At 38.0% G+C, this 23646-nt stretch overlaps 1 protein-coding gene and 1 pseudogene across 4 annotated transcripts in view; one reads left to right on the forward strand and one right to left on the reverse strand.

Moving 5' to 3' along the window:
* Window positions 1–14099, forward strand: part of LOC130453546 (protein NYNRIN-like) — a 59779-nt gene extending 45680 nt beyond the window's left edge. For 3 of the 4 annotated variants that reach the window (XM_056817201.1, XM_056817204.1, XM_056817203.1), the window contains exon 4: window positions 1612–14099. In XM_056817201.1, coding sequence (XP_056673179.1) covers window positions 10021–11415 — 1395 coding nt within the window. In that variant the 5' untranslated portion in view covers window positions 1612–10020 and the 3' untranslated portion in view covers window positions 11416–14099. The remainder of the gene's footprint in view (window positions 1–1611) is intronic. The other variant, XM_056817202.1, reaches the window with a different exon arrangement.
* Window positions 14100–15235: 1136 nt separating this feature from the next.
* On the reverse strand, window positions 15236–22629 carry LOC130456916 (glyceraldehyde-3-phosphate dehydrogenase-like; annotated as a pseudogene).
* Window positions 22630–23646: the final 1017 nt, after the last annotated feature.

Raw genomic sequence — 23646 nt, forward strand, 5'->3', positions numbered from 1 at the left:
AGTGACTTGCCCAGGGTCACACAATTAGGAGTATGAGGCTAGATTTGAACTTAGGAAGAAGAATCTTCCTTACTCCATTCCTGGTACCTTATCCACTGTGTCACCTAACTACCCTTAGGGAGGAAGGGTAGAGACTCACATACACATATACAGACATCCCTGATATGATTTCAAAGCACCATATTGACAAATAAATCTAGTATACCTGCCCTTCTCCCATCCCTATATATTCTCACATGAAGGATAGGTCAGCTGAGGGCTGTGTCCTTGGGCAACACAACAAAACAGACCACATTTGGCTAGAATGACAAGTGCAGCTATGAACAAAACCTCAGATCCCTCTCCCCATCCCTCTCCTCCCCACCCCATTCCCATCCCCCCAGGCCAGAGCAGTTTCTTCAAGACCATTTCTTCTAAGTGCCTGCCCAGGCCCCCCCCTTTCTCCAGAGGGTTCTCACTCCAGTAATTGATTTTTTAAATGTTCTCCTTGCTAACTTCATTCTACTCTGCAAAGTTCCGCTCCCTGACACTGTGGCTTCTGCCTGTGGGCACGGTTGGGCAGATGGCTGTGGAGAGAAACATATGCTTGGTACCTGGGAGGCTATAGAGCATATTTTCATGGGAAGGGAGGGGAAGAACAACACTGGAAGCCAACTGAATGCCAAATCCTTTCTCTTGATTCCTTTTTCCTGGTTTCTCCCTCTCTATAGTTATATGGACTGAGTTGAAATTATACCTCAGATTTCCATGAATTATTAGCCCAGCAGAACCGGCTATGAATCTGGAAGTGGGCATGGGGGGCAGGGAAGAGGGGTATACCTCCAAACCCATCTATAGGAAAACAAAAACCTTTTCTGGCTTTACAGAACATGTTCAGCTATAGTTCATTTTCTCAGAGCAACTGTATAAAGATGGTGGAGCTGAAACTTATTATTCCCCATTTTGCAGGCAGTAAGTAGAGGCCCACTAAGGTCAAGTGACTTGATCACAATTTAGTATCTAGATCACCTGACTTTTAACCCAGATTTCTTTCTACTACATAATGGGAATCCTGACCATTAGTTACTCTACTTTTTAAAAACTATGAGCAAAGAACCATTTCAAAGGAGCAGCAACTTAGGAAGAATGAGCAGATAGAAATGTTTAGTGAGTGATTTAGGGAGAGGTCAGGTAAACTAATGACTCCAGTTTCTCAAATTCTACACTAGCTCAAAAGAGCCAACTCACCTTTCTCTATATCCATCAAGGGTTAAAACCATCAGATTGGGAGTTGTGATTGGACATGAGAGAGGACCAAAGGGTGATTTTGGAATCTAGGACACTTTATCAAGAGATTTGGACAATTCTAGCTTCATTTTCTTCCCTTCCCGATTTTGATTCTATAGTTAACCTGTTCATTGTTACGTTGTTCTCCACTCAACTATCTTACCCCCTTATATTATCTGGGAACATGACTGGACAAAACCTGACCTTGAATTTTAGCTCTCATTCACCTCCTTCACTCTTATTCTCATGATGCTGACTGGTACACTACAGATTCGTGGTATCTCAACTATTTATTACAAGCAATTGGCAATCTAAAAGGCTATTTTAAACATTCTTTTCTTCTAGCCTCAGATTATCCCTCCTGCCTGCCCCCTATCTTCTCAGTAGAAAACCTGGCCTCTAATTTGTGGATGGAGTACTCTAGAAAGTGACTGCAACCTTGGGTTCAAGGCTATCTACACACTGACTTTGACTTTATTATTCACCTCTCTCCAAAGTTACTAATAGTCTCTTAGCTGCCAAATCTGATAGACTTTTCTCAGTCCTCATCAATGAACTCTACAAACATGTGTCACTGTTGACTATATTTGTCTCTTGGATACTCTTTGAACTTTTGTGAGTGACTTCTTCATTTCCTTTCCCAGTTCATTTTATAGGTGAGGAAACTAAGGCAAATAGGGTTAAGCAACTTGTCTAGGATCACACAACTAGTGTCTGATGCCAAATTTGAGCTCAAGAAATGAATCTTCCTGACTTCAGACTCAGTACTCTACTGTGCCACCTACATACCTTGTTATATATATATGCTGTTACTTCCAATAAAATATAAACTCCTAACTGGAAAGACCTACATGAACTGATGTGTAATGAAATAAGTAGAACCTGCAGAACATTATACACAGTTATGGAAACATTGTGGGACAATCAAATGTAACTGACTTTGGTTCTAATAGCAATGCAATGATCCAGGACAATTCTGAGGAACTTATGAGAAAGAGCACTATCCACATCCAGAGAAAGAACTGTGGGAGTGGAAACACACAGAAGAAAACATATGATTTGTCACTTGTTTATATGGGCATATGATTTGGGGGTTTGGTTTTAAAAGATTATTACAAAATTGAATAATATGGAAATAAATTTTGAGTTTTAATATATGTATAATTCAGCAGAATTGCTTGTCAGTACCGGAAGGGTGGAGGGAAGGGGGGGGGGAATACATGAATCATGGAACAATGGAAAAATTTTTAAATAAAATTTAAAATAATTGAAATTTTTTTTAATGTAAACTCTTTTGGACAGAAATTATTTCATATTTCTAAGCATCTAACATGGAGCCTGACACAGAGAAAGGGATAGGGCCTAGAACAATGAAGTCATTGACATAGGGAACTCCCAGATGAGGAAACTCCTTTTGCCCAATCAGGTCAGTACCTTTTCTACAACTTAAAAGTCTTAGAATGTTGCCTGTACTATTGTACTGAAAAGTTAGATGACTTATCAAGGGTCACATAACTGGGATAGATCAGAAACAGCATTTGAACTCATGACTTTCTGCATTTGAGGACAGTTTTAGACTCTCTACCATACTGCCTCTGACTTTATGTTTGATTATGAAGGCACAAGTACTTTGGAAGAGGAGAAAAGGGAATACAAGGAAATTAGAGGTAGAAAGAAGTTGTAGAAAAGGAGACTGTAGCATGACTCTTAAAGGAAACAATGTGCTTTGAAATTTTTCAGAAGACAGGACTGGATATTATAGAAAAGATACATTTTAACAAGTTAACCTCTGAGGTCCCTGTATGGATATTCTAGTAATTTTTTTTTAATGCTTACTTTCTATCTTAGAATCAATACTAAGTATCAGTTCCAAGGCAGAGAAGTAGTAAGGGCTAGGCAATTGGGGTTAAGTGATTTGTTTAAGGTTCAAATGTGACGTTAGACACTTCCTAGCTGTGTGATCCTGGGAAAGTCAATTAATTCCAATTTTCTAGCCTAGCACTGGTAAACGTTTTCTAGTTCACGTACCCAAATGCCTGAGATCACATTTTGTAAAAATTAAATCAGTCTCTAGCACCTAAAATATTATATTTGATGAGGTTTATTAAGGATTATTAGAAATCAAGGAATAAAGAAAATGCAAAATAAGAAACCAAGTGCCTAGGGTTGATTAGCCCATTCAAAGCTTACTTACTACATCATTGCAATGGCCAAGCAGAGTGAGAACGTGGGAGCCGGTACCTCCAGTTAAATACTAATTGTGATCTCACCCAGGTGGAGACTCAGGTGAAATTACAGGGAATTCTGGGAATTACCAAGGACTTCTGGGGATTGAAGTCTAGGGTTCAAATCTCCATTTTACAATTTGATCCCAGGACCTCCCGTCTCTAGGTCTGGTTCTCTATCCATTGAGCCACCTAACTGTTCCTTCTAGTAAATGCTTAACTGACTCTTCAAAAAAGTCAAATAAACTAGTATGCATGACAGATGTTCAAGTTTAATCTGAATTATTAAGTTTTCCATTCCTTTCTTAAGTCTGGACAAACAATAAGAGAACATGTCATATCAGAGTTTATAACATTTGTTGATTCCAGCATTATAAATGTTCACATTGAAAATTTAACAATTGGCTCTAGTGAGCTCTAGAGTTGGCTACAGAGTTTATGAGGAGAGTCCCCTGTGCCCTACTGGTCCTGTTGTCCTGTCAGGACATCATGGTTTATGTTGGTGCGAGCGGGAAGTATGTGTGTGGTTCAGTTTCTTATGACATCAACTTTTTGTTCCATGAAGATTTGTTTGAATTCACAGGGGCAGGCCCAAAGTTAAATGTAGGCAGAGATATTTCTAGTCTTTTGCAATTTTACTTGCAGGCTACTTCCTTTCCCTTGAGCCTGATAATAGCCTTCAGATTGCACTTTCCTTTTAATTCTGTTTGGCATTTTCATCTATTGTTTCTTAAACCAGAGAATTATAAGGCAATTTGTCCAGTTCTTGGGCTCACTTAATAATGAAGGAAGACAACTAGGGGCAACTTGGTGGCTCAGTGCATCATGCCTGGAGACAGGAGGTCCTGAGTTCAAATGTGACCTTAGACACTTCCTAGCTGTGTGATCCTGGGAAAGTCAATTAATTCCAATTTTCTAGCTAAGCATTGGCAAACGTTTTCTAGTTCACGTGCCCAAATTGCAATTTAAAGCTACCTGTGATCTTCTACCCCCCACTGCCCCAGAGAGAGGAGGGAGGAAGTGGTTGCTTTGGGCGGCTGGACAGAGAGGTGAGGCATGAAAAAATATCTTCAGTACTGGGTAAAGGGCAGGGAATGGAGCAGTTTCCCACCCCCCTCGTGCCAAAGCTTGTCTAGCCCTTACTCTCTTCTGCCTTGAAACCAATACTTAGTATTAATTCTAAGACAAAAGGCAAGGGTTTAAAAAGAAAAAAGAAAACAATTACCTATCTCTAGCTTTAGAGAAAATTATATGGGAGAGAGTTCATAAAGTTTAACCTGATGAAATACTTGTTGAGACAAGACAAAAATAAGAAAACCCTTTGAATGACAAAGAAATGTCCCTAAATTTGTTGCCAAAAATGAACATAATTCAGCCTTGGAAAAGGAATAGACAATATTTACCAGTCCACAAATCTTTTTTAATTTTCTTGCCCTCTTTCCTATGAACTGTATAGGTAGTAAATGAAAATAAATGAACGTTATTTACTTCTCAGCTTAATTCCTTTCAGAAGAGTGACTAACTAGCTGGGAGGTTGACATATAGCTAGCATTTTCTTCATGATTGGGTAGGACCCATAAAAAACTAGAGCTAATAATTCCCAAGAAGGTGGCTCATGTCTTTGACAATTTGACTTAGGAAGTCTAGAGAGAAGTAAGGTTTAGAGCATTTTCCTGAGGCATTGATCCCAGGGGGAAGAAGGAGTGAGGATGTGGAGGAGAAAAGAGGCTCAACAAAAATGTTTATGGTAAGAAAAAAATGATAAAAATTTTTTTAGACATATAGTTTCTCAAGCCTATTTAGTGGAGGAAAGGGAAGAAAACTATTTGTTTTTATCCCTAGTTTTGTCATATTTTGGTTCCATTTGAGGGTAGGAGTTCTTGAAAAAAAAAAGTTTGTCCATTCAAGAATGGAGATGAGAACTGCCAGAGCTGAATTCCCTTACGCAGAAAGAGTTGCAATGGTTGTCTTTATTTATAGCTATGCCCCCATATTGGCTTCTTCCCCAAAGATTTTTCCAGGTTATTTTGTCTATACAACTCCCACCAAATGCATGAGAATGATTGAAAAGATTAAAGAAGAAAATCAGCTACAGTGGGAATAAGAGAAAGGAAGAGCCAAGAAAGTAAGAATGTAACATGCAATAGAAAAATAATGCAAAGAGAAAGCACCAAAATAAACACACGATCCTTTCCCCTACCCCCTCTCCATGACTGGAAAAAGTACTAAACAGGCAGCCAAAATGAAGACATTTAAGGAGTCTTGAACTCATGGACGTAAGCCCTTGGTATAGTTTGCTCCCTTGAGAATAAGACCCCAATTTATACTTGCAGTTTGGGTGTCCTAGAGCGGGGATGGGGGCAACTACTCAGATTCAAAGTACATTATATCTTTAATCTTCTCATGGTTACTGTATATATTTGTGGGAGAGTATGCCCCAGGTTTTGGGGAGGAATGTGCATGCTATGTTATTTCTATGAATGCCTTTTGGTTCAATCTAATTGTATCATTTGCTGACTATTGCACAAAAACACAGTGATAGGGGCTGGTGAGCAATATAGTCTGAGGAGTGTGGACCTACTGTGTTTGCCAAGGATCTCCACTTGGGAGACCTTAGTTTTATGGAAATCTATTGGGAAAAACAGCATTTTATTTATTTTGTTTTCAATTAGACATTTAATTTTCTATGATGTGGCTGTAGCACAGCAGCCATACTTTGGTTATACCATTTTGGCAGATGAGCTAAAACCAGGGTGAGGGTAATGAACAGGCCTCAGACCCATTAGTGAGGTAGGATGATGACTACTCCAAACAGGTGAAGACTCCCCCCTGGAATAGGTGAATGAGAACAATTTGTTCCCAATAACCATGAAGGCAACTGAAGCAGCCTCTGTGGAGTTCTTAGAGCTTGGTCTGACATTGAAGATGCCATCTCCAGGCATCCAGTCCCAGACTTTGGTCTTGCCATTGGATTTAGATAACTGGAAGACAGTGAGGTTGGTGACTCTGGGCAATTCTGCCTCACTTAAATCCAATTCACTAAGAACAATAACAACAATGGGGGCTTGAACCATATTAACAAATACAAAAATCAATGCAATTTTTTTCTTTTAGTGCCTGGACCCCCGAGGTTGGGTGTAGACAAAGATAGACAGCTTTTAGGAAGGAATGCAAAGTAGAGAGAAGACAGCTATTTTTTTTGTATAATAAAATGAAAGAAATGTGTTAAATTGATAGAGGAGATTTTGGAGGCTTATAGAGATGCACTTTCAGAAAGCAATGGTGGCAATGGGTTGCAGAAAGCTTCTGTAGAGTGTTTCATTTTTAAATCCATTGAAAATCTTTTAAAATAAAATTACAGCTTTGAGGCATGTAACTTTCTTTTTCTAGACATCACACATACATATCTCCCTTACAAGTGCTTCAGCAACCTATAGGTCCAGAGGCAGGAGGATAGACAAGATGTGGCTTCAGCTTCTATAAACCCAAAGACAACTGGAAGAATATTTTATTCCAGTTAGTATTACCAAGGCAAAGTCTTACTAAATAGACTGTAAGGGTTGGAGGGGTGGAGTCAGGATGGTGGCTTAGAAGCAGCAGAAGCCAAATCCTCTATGACTATCCTTCTATACCAAGCAAAAACAAGTACTTCAAAAAAAGACAGAAATCCAAATCCAACAACAAGATGGAACCATAGGACTCTCCTACATGATTCAACTTGAAATGTACACAGTTAAAGTTGAATTCTAGGGTATAAAGGAAAGATGGAAAGATCTAATACCCCTCCCCCACGTATTGCACTGAGACCTGCAATAGGATTTGGGCTGACAGTGGGATCTCAGGGCAAAGACTGCTGCTATGATGTAGTACCTTGGTACCACCACATGAACCTCAGGGTTCTGACTGCAGTGGGTGGCTGGCAGAGAGGAGCAGAGGGAAGGGCCAGTTGGTTACTACCTTCGGTTTCCACACTTTCACCTTCAGCTGCTGTGGGCAGGTGGGGAATATTTAGCCCCAGGGCAGATTAGCTCAGCAGGTCAGTTCAACCAGTCTAATTCAGTATACCAGCAGAGCTGAGAAGAAGCCCGTTCAGGGCAGAAAAGCTCAAACTCATAGGACCAGTAAAAAACAAGAGCAACAGAGGAAAAAAGGGAAATTACCATTGAAAGCTTCTATTCAAATAAAAAACAAAGAATAGATGGAACAGAGGAGGACTAAGAAACAGTGAGCAAAACCTCAAAAATTCCAGCAAATTGGACTCAGGCTCTGGAAGAGCTCAAAAAAGAATTGACAAAACAAGAAAGATAGATTGAAGAAAATTGGGAAAAGAACTTGAAAAGCAAAATAGATCATCTGGAAACAGAGGCATGTGAACTAGAATGAGAAAACAGTGTCTAAAAACCAGAATTGACCAGCTCAAAAATGAGGCAAAGAAATTAAAAGATGAAAAGAATGGCTTACAAAGAAAAATAGATCAAAAGGAGAAGGAAGATCAAAAAGTCATGGATGAGGGGGCAACTGGGTGGCTCAGTGGATTGACAGCCAGGCCTAGAGATGGGAAGTCCTAGGTTCAAATTTGGTCTCAGACAATTCCTAGCTGTGTGACCTTGGGCAAGACACTTAACCCCCATTGCCTAACCCTTATCACTGCCTTGGAACCAATACAGAAGGTAAGGGTTTTTTTAAAAAGGCATGGATGATATTCAGTCTTTAAAAATCAGAATTGAACAATTAGAAGCTAATGACTTCGCAAGGTATCAAGAATCTAAAAAACAAAATCAAAAGAATGAAAAATTAAAAGAAAGTATGAAACACCTCATTGAAACAACAACTAACGTGGAAAATAGATCGAGGAGAGACAATTTAAGAATTATTGGTTTACCTGAAGGCCATGACAAAAAAAAAAAACAAAAAAGGGCCTAGACATCATACTACAGGAAATTATCCAGAAAACTTCCCTGATATCCTTGAATAAGAGGGTAAATAAAGATTGAAAGAAACCATAGATCACCTCCTAAATTAAATCTCCAAATGACAACTCTCAGGAAAGTTATAGCCAAGAATGTACCAGATTTAATTGTTATTCCGTTGATTCACAAAGTGTAGTGGGTGTATCAGGAATACCTCAAAGAGTTGAAAAACTTGCCCCTAGAATGGTGTCTGTAGGACCCCTACAGGTACAACATTCCTTTCTTTTGATGCCTGACTCCCCTTTAAATTTTCTGGGGAGAGACCTCCTATGCAAACTCAGAGCCACAATAACTTGTTCACCAGATGGTTCTTTATCATTGGAAGTACCAGAGGAATCGTTAAATTTCCTCCCTGTACTTCTCTCGGAAAACCAGGAGGCAAAAGAGCCTTCCACTGTTGAAATACCTAAGGATATACCGGAGTCTCTTTGGGCCACATCTTTTTCCAATGTAGGCTTACTTAAATCTGCTTTTCCTGTGCAGATAAAAACTAAATCTAGCCCACCTCCTTCCATCCCTCAGTATCCCCTCTCAAAGGAGGCAATTGAGGGTATTACATCAGTTATTAACTCACTAATAGAACAGGGAATAATAATCCCTTGCAAATCTGAATACAACACGCCCATCCTGCCAGTTAAAAAACCAAAAAGAGGGCCTGATGGTAAGCACCTCTATAGATTCGTACAGCATCTGAGGGCAGTGAATAATCACATTATAAAGAGACACTCTGTAGTTTCTAACATAAATACTATTATTTCCTCTATTCCTAGCACAGCTACATACTTTACAGTAGTAGACTTGTGTTCAGCTTTCTTTTCCATACCTATACATGAGAACTCCAGGCATATTTTTGCTTTTACCTGGAAGGGCTCACAATATTCATGGAGTCGGCTGCCATAGGGTTATGTGGAAAGTCCGAGTTTATTTGAGCAAATTTTGAGCCAAGACACAGACAATATAACATTTGAAAATAGCAAATTAATCAAATATGTAGATGATCTGCTCTTGGCTTCAACAGACGCAGAAACATGTCAAGAAGATAACAAACACCTTCTTTTGGAATTGTACAAAAGAGTACATAAAATCTCGAAGGATAAAGTTCAGTGGTGTCTCCCAAAAGTAGAATATTTGGGATTCATCTTGACTGCGGGTGCTCATTATATTTCTCCAAAAGAATTGAGAATATTCAAAATTTAAGCGCTCCTACTACTAAGAAACAGTTGAGAGCAATTTTAGGAACAACAGGGTTTTGCAGACAATGGATTCCTTGCTATGGGGAAATTACTAAACCCCTTATAGCATTAACAAAGGATTCGGTTCCTGAACCCCTCAAATTAGAGCCTGAACACTTGTCAGCTCTATCAGATCTAAAAAAGGCTATCATGTCTGCCCCTGCACCCCAGATTACAACAAGCCATTTACTTTGTATGTGCATGAGTGAAGAGGACTAGCTTCTGGCGTGTTAAATCAGAGCACCACCATGTCTTAGAGGAGTAGCTGCTACAGCCTTACTAGTAACAAAAATTGTTGATTTAGTATTGGGATGTCTATTAACAATAATGTGCCCACATGAGGTAGAAGCATTGTTGATAAAATATAGAACACAGGCATTCTCGGATCAGAGAATTACAAGATATGAAATAACCTTATTAAATAGTGAAAACATTACTTTAAAACGTTGTACTACTCTTAACCCTGCCATCTTGCTTCCAGATTTACCAACTTCAGGAGACCCATTACACAATTGTGAAACATTAGTGTCCATGGCAGAAAAGCCTCAAAATAATCTCTTGGACACTCCCTTAGACAATGCAGATCTGATTTTATTTACCAATGGTTCCTCTTTTATGAGGGATGGCATACGTTACACTGTAGCTGCCGTAGTCTCAGAATTTGCCACTGAATGGTCAGCTTCACTACCTTCTAACATTAGCGCTCAAGGAGCAGAACTCATAGCTCTGAATCAAGCTTGTATAATTGCCAAGGATAAAAAGGCAACAATTTGTACGGATTCTAGATATGCTTTCGGCATTTGTCACTCAGTCAGAATGTTATGGCTCCAGAGAGGATTTTTAACCTCAGCTGGAAAATCTATAGCTAATGCAGAAATTATTAATGAAGTTCTTTCTGCTCTCCAGCTTCCTGAAGCCCTAGCTGTAGTTCATTGTTCTGCCCATACAGGTGGCACTGACCCTGTCTCTAGAGGAAATGATCGAGCAAATGCCGCTGCAAAGGTAGCAGCCATAGAAGGGCCTGAATTAATTTTAACATTAACAACCACTAATGATTTAAATTTACCACTTTCCTATAATGAAAAGGAAGTGGGAAAATGGAAACAAAAATTTAAAGCAAAACAGATTAATGGAGTATGGGTGTCATCTGAAGGAAAACCCCTGCTCCCTAGAAGTTTCTATAACCAAATTTGCCAATCTATTCATAAAAATGGTCATTTTGGCACCCAGGGCATCATGGACTCTGTCAAGAGAGTATGGATAGCCCTTGTTATAACTACTATAGCCTCTAAAGTATGTTCAGCCTGCTCTACCTGCCAGGCATATAACCAACATGCATTTCGTGGAAAAGCCTTTGGTGGACGTCCTCTAGCTTACACACCTTTTGAATATCTACAGATAGATTTCATAACAATGCCAAAGGCTGGACGTTATAAATTTTGTCTAGTAATTGTAGATCAACTAACCAGATGGCTGGAAGCATTTCCTGTGACCCGAGCCACAGTGGATTTTGTTGCAAAGATACTTTTAAAAGAAAGTATTCCTCGCTTTGGCCTGCCAGCACATATTGATTCCAATAGAGGGAGTCATTTTACTGATTCTGTTCTAAATCAGATATATTCTTGCTTGGAAATAACTCCCAAATTTCATGTTCCATATCATCCCCAGAGCTCAGGCCAAGTAGAACTTAAACTTAAGAACTTAAAGAACTTAAAACTATGATTGGAAAATTATGCACTGAGACCCATTTAAAATGGCCTGAAATTCTCCCTCTGGCTCTATTTTATCTTAGAAGCAGGCCTAGAGGAGACTTACATATTTCACCATTTGAGATGCTTTTTGGACATCCGCCTATACAGGCTAAACCTTTTTCCCCTGCATATACCTCACTATTAGGGAGAGATATTACTATTGCTTCCTATATACAGGAGTTACAGCACAAACTACGTGAACTTCATGAATCTGGAGCTGCAGTACAAGCTAGACCACTAGATTTTTCTCTGCATGACCTGAATCCAGGAGATAAAGTTTATATTAAGAATTTCAAGTGAACTGGAGCAACTCAGCCTTCATGGGAAGGACCATTCCAAATATTGTTAACTACTCCAACATCCATAAAGGTTGGAGAGAAGGACTCTTGGATTCACTGCTCACAGGTGAAGAAAGCATCTTCTGCTGAGACTGATTGATGTATCTTATCACATGAATTGGAGATAATAATCCATTGACAAATGGATGCTGTTTTTTGAGAACACATTGAATTACTAATTTTTCCTTAATTTTTATTATTGCTTTTCTTTATTTTGATTAGAATATTTGATTTTTTCTATTTTCTTGTACTAAAGGTACACATAATTAATATTATTTTTCTGCAGTAATACAAGTTAATATATATATTCTTGCTATAATGTCAATGCATACCTAAAAGCTTTAAACTATGGGAACCTGCCAATTATTAATAAAATATTATAGGACTGTGATTAATGTTTGTATGTGATTCTAGAAAAAGGGATAAAAAACAAGGAGCACAGACTTAACCTGAATAGTGCCAAAAAGAGCACACATGAAATACTAATGTGAGACTCGAGGTTGCGACGTTTGACATATGTTAAGTCGTAGGACTTCCTTGTATCTACACTCTTTGTGAAGTACTCATACAAGTACAAAATTTGACTATCATGCTGGCTCCCTATATCCCTGAGAATGACAAAAAAATCAGACGAGGGAATGATGCTTCCCTATCAAAATAGAATTCTAATTCTTTTCTTCTTATATTATGGCAACTTCCTGTAGTCTTGGCTACAAATGACTAAGTAAAATATTACTGCATTCTGTCCTACATACTTGTGGGATAGAAATTACTTTAAATTGGACCTATACAAGGACCTATTTTGAATTTTTTCCTTATGTTTTTGATTGTGCTTTTCTCCTCTTTTGATAATTGATTCATACACCCCCATAACTGAACATTGCATTCTGAGCTAAACTTGATGTTTTTTAACACCTACTTCAGGGGGGATTGTATTTTAATTTAAAATCTAAGAATTTTTGAATTTTTTTGTATGAGATTGTATTTTTATAAAAATCCAAGAATTTTGATTTTTTGTTTAAGATTGTACTTTTATAAAAATTCAAGATTTTGATTTTGTTCAAGAAAAGATCTTCAAGAAAGAAGCTTGAAACTTTTATATCCAGAGAATGAACTGTTGCAGAAAAATGCCGGAAAACCTACACTTCATCAAGAAGATCAAGAATAAACTTTGAATATGATTGATTGAACTGAACTTTGATTGAACATTTATTGTAAATGTACACATTTATGCCAAAAGGGACTGCCCCTAATTTGGCTTTCTGTCAATGCGCCTAGCAAAACATTGGTTTTGCTTTCTTCTCTTTTCTATTTCCTCCCTCACTATTCTAATTCCTCTTAGAAATTTGAATATTGTGTATATCCATAGTTTAGAAGTGCATTTTGGATTACAAATTGATTATGTTAAATGATCAATGGGGAGACTAGTCTCCCAATGATCATCAGGGGGGATTGTAAATCTTGAAATTTCTCAGACTTGTGAATGTTAAAAATTTCCACATTGAGGAATCCTCCATTGGAACAAATTCCCTACTGGAAACATTCCCCATTTTGATGTGAGAACTCGCCAGGATCAGAAATGGGAGGACCTCTACTCCACCCGTACTTAAGACTGCTTTAGGGGAGAAAACTCCTTGCTAAACAATGGAAGTACTTGGACCCATGCTTATAATAAGGCAAGGAGTTCTTTGAGCCATGCCTGTTTTTTAGAATTGATACAATGGGATGCTAGGTACCTAAAAGGGTCGGGCAAGTTTTCTCTTAATGATTAGTCCACTCAGCTGTGTTTTCTCTGGTTCAGACTTACTGAGGGGATTAGTCGACACAGCAGCATTTTCTCTGGTTCAGACTTACTGAGGAGATTAGTTGATTTAGCAGGAATTCAGATGGGCTGTCCTTTAGGAAACATCTACGGTGATTGGTAGATGGAAGAACTTAGGGGAGGTGACATAGGAAAAAACCCCCTATATAAGAAAAGGTATCTCTTGAGCAAGAGAGGCTTGGATTTCCTTGGATGCTTGGAGATAGATCGTTGGAGATAGATCCTTTTGGAGGAGGCCCTTTGAAGATCTCTTGAGAAGAAGTCCCTTGGGAGGCTGACTCTGGCTCCCTCTGGGGAGACTCTGTTCCCCAGACATCCTTGCTTAGACAGATCTTGTGGTGAGTGATAAAAGACTGACTGACTGATTCTCTCTCTCTTAAGACTCAGGTCTAGGCCATGTTGGCTTAAGGCCCTTCATACTTATACCTTTTCTCTCTCTCTCTCTTTTCCTTTAATTACTTATTGTATTATTAATTAAAATCTCTATAAAATCCAGTTGACTTGGGTATATTGAATAATTGGGAGTATTTCCCTGGCGACCACCTTATATATTGATTTAAAAACAAAACACTGTAGTGGAAACATATTTCCTGCGGTCACAAATTTACTCACCCACTCTTATATTTATAACAATTTACATCTTCCACCATTTTAACTCACTACAGTTTACAACATCAACCATTTTAACTATTACAGTTTAAGCCATATACTATTTTAACTCTTACAATGAATAGGTAAAGAAGAAAGAAGAAAAAGTTAAGGGCTTCAATAAGGTCAAATGATTTGTATTCCTATATGAAAAGATGATATCTGTAACTCTTAAAAATTGTTATCATTGTCATAATAGTTAGGCCTACACCTCGAAATAAATAAAGGGTAAGGGTCATTGTCTTGGGTCCTACTGCAATCTGTTCCATATCCTGCTCCTATTGGTTCTTTAAGGAACAGCTTTTAATTATAATTTGTTTTTATTCTTTTGCACTGAATATGGTGACTTTGTTGGTGGTACACAATATAGAACTCTGTGCTTTCCCCCTTTATTACAGGAGTGCTTTGGAGCAAGGGAATGGGACATGGGGTTCCCAATATAGGGATATAGATTAAGGAAATAGGCTCCATGGTGGTAGACCTCCTTTTTTGGTTTGGAATCAAATTCCATGACTTTCCAATTTACTCCTTAGAGGCCATGTAGACCATGAGGTCTAATATACAGTTGCTATAACCATACTCATTATCATGGGTATTGTTATGGAAGTGATCTCAACAAAATGGTCCTTGACAAAGTTTTAACCCAGTTAATTTACTCTGGAGAAGGACAGAAATGGTTCACATTCCATTATTTGTAAAGTTACCTGCTGTTCACTTTCATGATTCTTGCTATACTCATTTTATTTATATTTAAATGGTTTAGGCAACCTAAGAACAAATGTACAAGTAAAGATGCAGTAAAAATGAATTGCTTGATATTCATAAAATCACTATATATCAAGCACAGCAGTAAAACAAAAAAACCCACGTTTTTAATTTTTTTTAGGTTTTTTGCTTTTGTGATTTTTTTGATACTTGCCTAACATGCATGTGCCGTAAAAATAGTTAACAGGGAAATAACTTTAGGTGATGGCTAGCTTTGTTTAATGTATTATGAAATTTTCATGAACGAGCCAAGCATAATTGTTAAGAACATGTGTATTAAGTTGATGTAAGTGGAATAAAAGTTTTATGAATGGGAAAAAAATGGTCCTTGAGGTAATATCAGCACCAGCATCCCAGGTAGAAGAGTAAGTATTGCTGTTAAAGTCATGGAATACAGCCTGGTCCTCTCTGTTGTGGAAGATACCCTTCAAGGGTCCCTCTGATACTTGCTTCACCACTTTCTTGAAATCATCGTAGGTTTCACCAAGTGGCAGGTCGGATTCATTATATATGGGGAGCAGGAACATGGAAGAGCATGCCAGTGAGCTTCCCATTCATATCATGTGGGACTTTGCCTACAGCCTTAAGCAGCACCAGTGGAAGTAGGGGTGATATTTTGGGGAGTACCAGCCCATCATACCTCAGCTCGCTAGAGGGGCCATTTACTGTCTTCTAGGTAGCAGTTTAAAGGCATGGACACTAGTCATGAGTCTTTTTACAATGCCAAAGTTGTCATGAATGACTTTGGCTGAGGGAGCCAAGCCATTGGTGGTGTGGGAGGCATTAATGACAATTTTAAGGAATTACTGTATTTTTTTGTGGTCCACACCCATCACAAACATTGGGGCATTTCCATCGTGTTAGAGACAACTGTGGGTTCTATGATATATTCAGCTCCAGCATCAGCCCATTTGATATTGGTGAGATTCCGTCCATCCTGGAAGATTATTTCCAATGCTTTCCATTCTCAACTTTGACAGTGAGACTTGAGACTTGAGACTTGAACTTGCCATGGGTAAAATCATATTGGAACATATAAACCATGTAGTTGAGGTCAATAAAGTGGACAGTGTCTACTCTGCTTGAATTGAGTATCCCTGGTCATTAAATGACCAATATGACTAAATCCCAAATCCATTGACGCTGACATTCACCATCTTGTCTTGAGTATGTGATTGTTTCAGTCTATCTTGGGACAGAAATTGGGAGAAGAGAAGCAGGAACAGCTTTTTTTTTTTTAATTTTATTTAGTCAATTTAGAATATTTTTCCTTGGTTACAAGATTCATGTTCTTTCCCTCCCCTTTCCCCAACCCCATCCCTGTAGCCAATGCACAATTCCACTGGGTTTAACATCCTTGATAAAAACCTATTTCCTTGTTGTTGATGTTTGCACTAGGATGATCATTTAGAGTCCACATCCCCAACCATATCCCCTCGACCTATGTGATCAAGCAGTTGTTTTTCTCCTGTGTTTCTGCAGGAACAACTTTTTTTTTTTAAACAATATTTTATTTGGTCATTTTCAAACATTATTCATTGGAGACAAAGATCATTTTCTTTTCCTTCCCCCCCCCCCCCATAGCCAACGTGCGATTCCACTGGGTTTCACATGTGTTCTTGATTCGAACCCATTTCCATGTTGTTGGTATTTGCATTAGAGTGTTCATTTAGAGTCTCTCCTCAGACATGTCCCCTCAACCCCTATAGTCAAGCAGTTGCTTTTCCTCAGTGTTTTTACTCCCACAGTTTGTCCTCTGCTTGTGGATAGTGTTTTTTCTCCTAGATCCCTGCAGATTGTTCAGGGACATTGCATTGACACTAATGGAGAATTGCAGGAACAGCTTTTTAAACCCACTAGAGTATGCATTCAGAACTCATCAGCCCATTGAACTAATGGCCTGATATTCTTGCTGCCAATTATGGAGTACTTAGTAATCCAGCAGGACCCAACAACTTCCCTGGATTCTAGATCCTTAAGTGGGATGGTTAGGGACTGAAGCCAGTAGTGCCTCCAGAACAGGACAAAACTAAGTGTGCCTTTGAGCTCTAAAATCCTGTGAGTCTCTAACTCATCCCTTAAAATTTCAAGAAATGCCCAATTTTCTTCTAAAGGGACTGTCACTTGTTCCATTCTCAACCTCTTGCCTCCCAGAGGCCTACTTAGGGGTTCCCATTCACAAGAGGTTCTAGCTTTGGGTTTACCTGGATTTGGATCATTCTGAGGGACTGGGACTGACCCTAAAGTGTAGAGAAAGTTAGAATTTTTTCTCTTTCTGGATTTGTCCCCATCCCCAGAGTAAAGGTTTTTATATCAACATTTCACCCCAAAAAACTTGGTTATGATACATATTTAGGTTTCTTCAAAATGTGGATAATAAGGCCCTTTCTAGAAAAGATACTGAATATAAAATCTGGATATCAGGTTTAGGACAGCTGTATGTTTTCTCTACCACAATAAATACATAATGCAAAGGACTCAAAGGCCCATGAAGAAATGTAGTAAATAAGACATCTCAAATAGTCCATTAAAGTAATTATATATTTTTGGAAGATAAATACCCTATGTTACAGAGACAGACATTTTGCATTCTTACTCACCTAGAAGTTGGTCTTTTACAGATCTTTTGGCTAGTCAGGCATATCTTTTCCTCTCTCTCTCTTTTAAACTCATGCCTTCTGTCTTAGAATCAATACTGGTTGTCAGTTCCAAAGCAGAAGAGTTGGCAAGGACAAGGCAATTGGGGTTAAGTAACTTGCACAGAGTCACATAGCAAGGAAGTGTCTGAGGTCAAATTTGAACCCAGGACTTTCCTCCTGGCACCCTGTCCACTCTGCTACCTAGCAGCCTCTTATATTTAATTCTTTAGAGGCAGTAGTGTTTCAGATTTTGCTGTATTCAGCCCTCTCAAATGTTTATATTGAAAAGATACTATCGTGGAGAGCTTAGGGTCAGTAAAAAGTGTTTTGCGACTTTCCAAAACAATCTAGCCCAAATTCTTCCTCCTTTCAACTCTGAGTCCCCAGGTCATTGTCCATCTGTACTGTTTGTCCCACATATACCTGCTATTAGAAAGCTTTCTAGGATATCTGTTCAGATACATATTGAAATCAGGGCAATAGATATTATTTATCCATTTGATTTTTCCTGAGTGGATAACCAGGTCAAACTTTTTTTTTTAAACCCTTACCTTTTGCCTTAGAATCAATACTGTATATTGATCCTAAGGAAGAAGAGTGGTAAAGATTAGGCAATGGGGGATAAGTGACTTGCCCAGGGTCACACAGCTAGGAAGTATTTGAGACCAGATTTGATCCTTGGACCTTCCATCTCTAAGCCTGACTCAATCCATTGAGCCATTTAGCTACCCCCAGGATTAAACTCTTGAAAGTTTACAGATTTACTGGAGGCTCTGCAGTGTCTAGGGGCTTGATGTAATCAACATAATGTCATCTGCAAATAGGAGGGTTTATAAGATCTATGCTATCCACAGGGAATCCCCACTTGACTTAGACTTTATAACAAATTTCTTTCATCACAATGGTAAATGTTTTTTGAAATAACGTTTAATATTTTATTTTCCCAATTATATGTAATAACAATCTTTTACATTTGTTTTCCAAAATTTCCAATATTCAAATTCTCCCATTCCCTGATCTGGATTATACATGCATAATCTTTCAAAATATATTTCCATATTAATCATATTGTGAGAGAATACTCATATGTAGCAAAAATCCAAAAACAAAAACACATACAAAATAATATTCTTTGATCTGCATCTGACACAACAGTTCTTTCTTTGGAGGTGAATAGCTTTCTTTATCATAAGTCTTTCTGAATTATCCTGGATCATTGATCATTGAGAATAGCTAAGTCTTTCACAGTTGATCATTGTACAGTATTGCTCTTACTGCGTACTATGTTCTCCTGGTTCTGCTCACTTTAATCTGCATTAATTCAAAAAGGTCTTTCCAGGTTTTTCTCAGATAATTCTGCTCATCACTTCTTACAGCACAATAATATTCCATCACAATCATATACCACAATTTGTTCAGCCATTCCCCATTGATGGACATCCCTTCAGTTTCCAAATCTTTGCCACAAAGAAAGGGCTGCTATAAATATTTTTATACAAGTAGGTTCTTCTCTCTCTTATTCTCTCTTTCAAATCTCTTTGGTATAAGGACCTCGTTAGTGGCTGGATTAAAGGGTATGCACAATTTTATAGCCCTTTGGGTATTGTTCCAAATTGTTTTCCAAAATGGTTGAATCAATTCAGATCTCCAATAAATGCATTAGTGTCTCAATTGTGCCCCTTCCCCTCCAACATTTATCATTTTCCTTTACTATCATATTAGCTAATCTGATAGGTGTGAGGTGGTACCTCAGAGTTGTTTTAGTTTACATTTCTCTAATCAGTAGTGATTTAGAGCATTTTTTCATATAACCATAGATAGCTTTGATTTCTTCATCCAAAAACTACAGGTTCACATTTGTTAATTGGAAAATGACTTGTATTCTTATAAAATTTGATGGAGTGTTCTATATATTTGAGAAATGAAGCCTGTTTCAAAGAACCTTGTTGTAAGATTTTATCTCTAATTTGTTGTTTCCTTCTAATCTTGGTTGCATTGGTTTTGTTTTCAAAAACCCTTTAAAATTTAATATGATTGGGGGCAGCTGGGTAGCTCAGTGGATTGAGAACCATACTTAAAGATGGGAGGTCCTAGGTTCAAATCTGACCTCAGCCACTTCCTAGCTGTGTGACCCTGGGCAAGTCGCTTGACCCCCATTGCCTAGCCCTTACCATTCTTCTGCCTTGGAGCCAATACACAGTATTGACTCCAAGACGGAAGTTAAGGGTTTGAAAAAAAATTTAATATGATTAAAGTTATTAATTTTACATCTTGTACTGTGTATTTCCTTCCATTCCATTTTCCTTTTTTGTTTCCTGCTCTTTCTCCTTTCACTCTGTCCCTCGTCATAAATGTTTCCTTCTAACTACTGCCTCCCTCAAGTCATTTTCTCTTTTATTAGCCTTCTTCCTTTTCTTATTCCCCTCCTACATCTCTATATGGTAAACTAGATTTCTATAACCAGTTAACTATGGATGTTATTCTCTCTCTGAGACAATCCTAATGAGAATAAGAATTGCCTGACATCACTCTCATCCTCTCCTCCACTTTAATACCTTTTTTGTGCCTCTTTGGATAAGATAATTTATTCTATTATACCTCTCCTTTCTCTCTTCTCTCAGTGCAATTCTTTTTATTTTTCCTTTGGCATTTCTTTTTTATGTCATGTATAAAAATTAAAATCTCAATAATAAAAAAATATATTTTAAGAGATTAATGATTCTTAGAAATCAAGGAATAAAGAAGATACAAAATAAAGACCATGTGCCCATGGCTGATCAGCCATTTTTAGCCATCCCCACTCACCACCATCACTGCTGATTCTACATCCAAGAGCAGGACCCTCAATGCCCATGCCTTTTATCCTCTGTCTATAGGAAGTACGTAATGACAGGAAGTCAGTGAGCTCTTGGGATTTGTAGTTCTTTTTTTAGGGTAACATATTTTCAATTATACATTCCCCCCTGAGACCCGCGGAAGAATAGTATCTCCAGTGGGTCTTGTAAACATACCAACTTTGGAATTATGATAATTTGAGGATAAAAGGAAAAGAGAACAAAACCAATAATTGCTAGGCACATTGATAAAAAGCCAGTTAGGGGGCAGTCCCCTTTGGCATAAGAGTATACATACAAAACAAATGCATCCAACCCCACATAGTTCAAATCACCACATCCCAAAGTTCATTTTGGATCTTCTGGTGCAGCGTGTGGTCTGTGGAGGCATCTTCATGGTGCCTACTCCAAAGAGTTCACTTTCTAGATTTGGAGAAGTAGCATGTCTTTTAACCTAAAAGTATTCTCAAAAAGAATTTAAACTTTACAATTTAAAATAATAATACATTCCCCCATGAAGAGGATGTTGAAAAACACAGGGATCACTTAGGAATGCATGGCTGAGTTATGAGGTATATGAATCAATTATCAAAAGAAAAACAAATGGAAGAAAAAGTAAACATTTTTGAGAGAAAAAAATTCAAAATCAGAATCAAAATATCAAAAATTTATGTACATAAAATTTTGAGTAAATAAGAATAAATTCATAACAGGCCCTTATATTAGGGTCCAATTCAAGTAATTTCTATCCCACAAGTCTGTAGGACAAAATGCAGTACTATTTTACTTACTCATTTGCAGCCAAGACTACAGGAAGTTGCCACACTATGAAAGAGACAGAATAGGGACTAAATTATAAGAGCCACGAGGAGCCAAATTTGAGATACTTGGTAAAATGTGGGACAAGGAATGTGGGACAAAAGAGCTGCAACCTTGAACCTCAAACAAGTTCAAGTCCTCTTGTCTTGGTTCAAAATTTCATCAATCCCATTGGGATTGGTTGGTCTCTTTGACCTTGTGCTCTATTGGCACTATGCGGTTTAGCTTTGTTATTCTTTGGCACTGTGCAATGACTCTTTTTGTATTCTCTTGTCCTGGAATCAGACAGAATCATTAAGCAAAGCCCCATAATTATTTTTAATAAATAGCAGGTTTCCATAGTCTAAAGCTTTTGGGTATATATGCATATTATAGCAAATATATTTCAAACTTATATTACTGCAAATTCAAAAAAAGTTAAAGAAAAATATTCTCAATACTGTTGACATATGCTTCAAATACAAAAAGGAGAGAAAAAATAAAACTGAAATAGTATATTGCACATGCAAGCAAAAACAATAATAAAAGAGTTTTAAAATTCAAAAATATATAGCTTACAATCATTGACACACTGTGTCAGTTAAGGAAATGTAGAGTCCTGAGGTTTCTCACCCAAAAAATGAGATCCATTTCCTTTTTAACTTAACCTCTGTGTGAGTACAAACGATTTTCAGAATAAAACAGTAATACAGTAGATAATGCACATTGAAAGAAGTACCAAAGTCCCCAAAATTCACAATAGCCCAGTTAATTACAATAGGTTTTTGTCAATGCTCCAAGCAAAACATTGGTTTTGCTTTCTCTCTTCTATTCCTCTCTTCTCTCTAACTATTGTAGTTTCCTCTTAGAAGGGAAAATTTTGTATACACTAACAGAAGAATTTAGAGGGTCAGGATGGTTATGTTTAGTGATCAATTGGGGAGACTAGTCCCCCAATTATCATCAGGGGGATTGTAAATTTTAGATTTTCTCCACCCTGATTAGTCTTTAAAATTCTAGCAACCAGGAATGTATACACCCCTACTTGAGGATTAAGTGTTGAGGAGGATGACCTATGACAGACATGTGCCAGCAAGTGACAAATAAGAAGTAACTGACAGATCCCCTGTGCTGTCCTAAGTCAAGCTTAAGCTACCATTGGTACATGTGAGATGAAGGAAGTGATGTAAAAAACAGTTTATTTCACGCCACTTCCTCTCTCTGGTCTCTTGTGGGGACATTGCTCTCACTCTTGCTCACGGAGACATTGGTCTCTGTTGGCAGCATGAGGAGTGCTGGGTGGCATTTGGCATACTTGCAGCTCTTGTCTGGGTTTGGCATTTGCGGCTTGCCAGTGAGGTGCCTGGGAGAAGTTCTTAGCGTGCTTGGTGAGTGGTTTAGGTTGGTTCCTTTTTCCTTTACTTCTTAAAATGCTATCCTCCTAGGAGACCCTGCATCTCGAAGGAGGCCTTGTGGCTGGTAGCTGAGCTAGATTGAGAAGGTCCCTTGACCTAAGCCTCTGAACTCCTGCCTGGCTCAGCCTGGGCTGGAACAGTTTAAATTCTCTTTCCTCTCTTTCTCTCTTCTTAATTTCTTCCCTCTATTGTAATTAAACCATCATAAAAATCCCAAACTGGCTTGAGTATTTTATTAGGATTGAATTAACCCCTGGCGACCACTAATATAATATATTCAGTCAATAACCCCTAAAATTTACCCCTTAAACATGTCATCATAGTCAACTTATTCCTTCACTCTGTATCTATATATACTCATTCTAATTGCCCTAATAATGATAAAATTCTTAATTATTAAGAATTACAAGTATCATCTTCCCACATAGCAATGCAAATAGTTTGATCTCATTGAATCTCTTAAAGTTTCTCTTTCCCATTCACCTTTTTATACTATTCAAATCACCCTTGTATTTGAAGGTCAGATTTTCAGTTCAGTGCTGATCTTTTCATCAGGATTGTTTGGAAATCCTCTATTTCCTTAAATAGCCATTTTTTCTACTGATAAGATATATTCAGTTTTGCTGAGTGTAACAGTTAAATTAGTTTCTCTACTAAAGGTTTTATATTTTTAGAGGTTTATTAAAGATTATTAGAATTAAGAAATAAAGAAAATACAAAATAAGAAAGCATGTGTCTAGGGCACATAGCCCATTCACAGCCACTCACATCTTGCCTGCCTGTCCTTAGAAGCAGAAGCAGAGAGAGCAAGTAGGTGGTACAGTCAGTTTAAACACAATTTTTGTTCTCAGCCCAGGTGGGAATTCAGGTGATATTATAGGGAATTCTGAGAACTGCCAAGGACATCTGGGGTTCAAATCGCCATTTTTACATTAGTCAGAGA

This window comes from Monodelphis domestica, chromosome 2 (assembly GCF_027887165.1).
Source record: "Monodelphis domestica isolate mMonDom1 chromosome 2, mMonDom1.pri, whole genome shotgun sequence".
In the NCBI taxonomy this organism is placed as follows: domain Eukaryota; kingdom Metazoa; phylum Chordata; class Mammalia; order Didelphimorphia; family Didelphidae; genus Monodelphis; species Monodelphis domestica.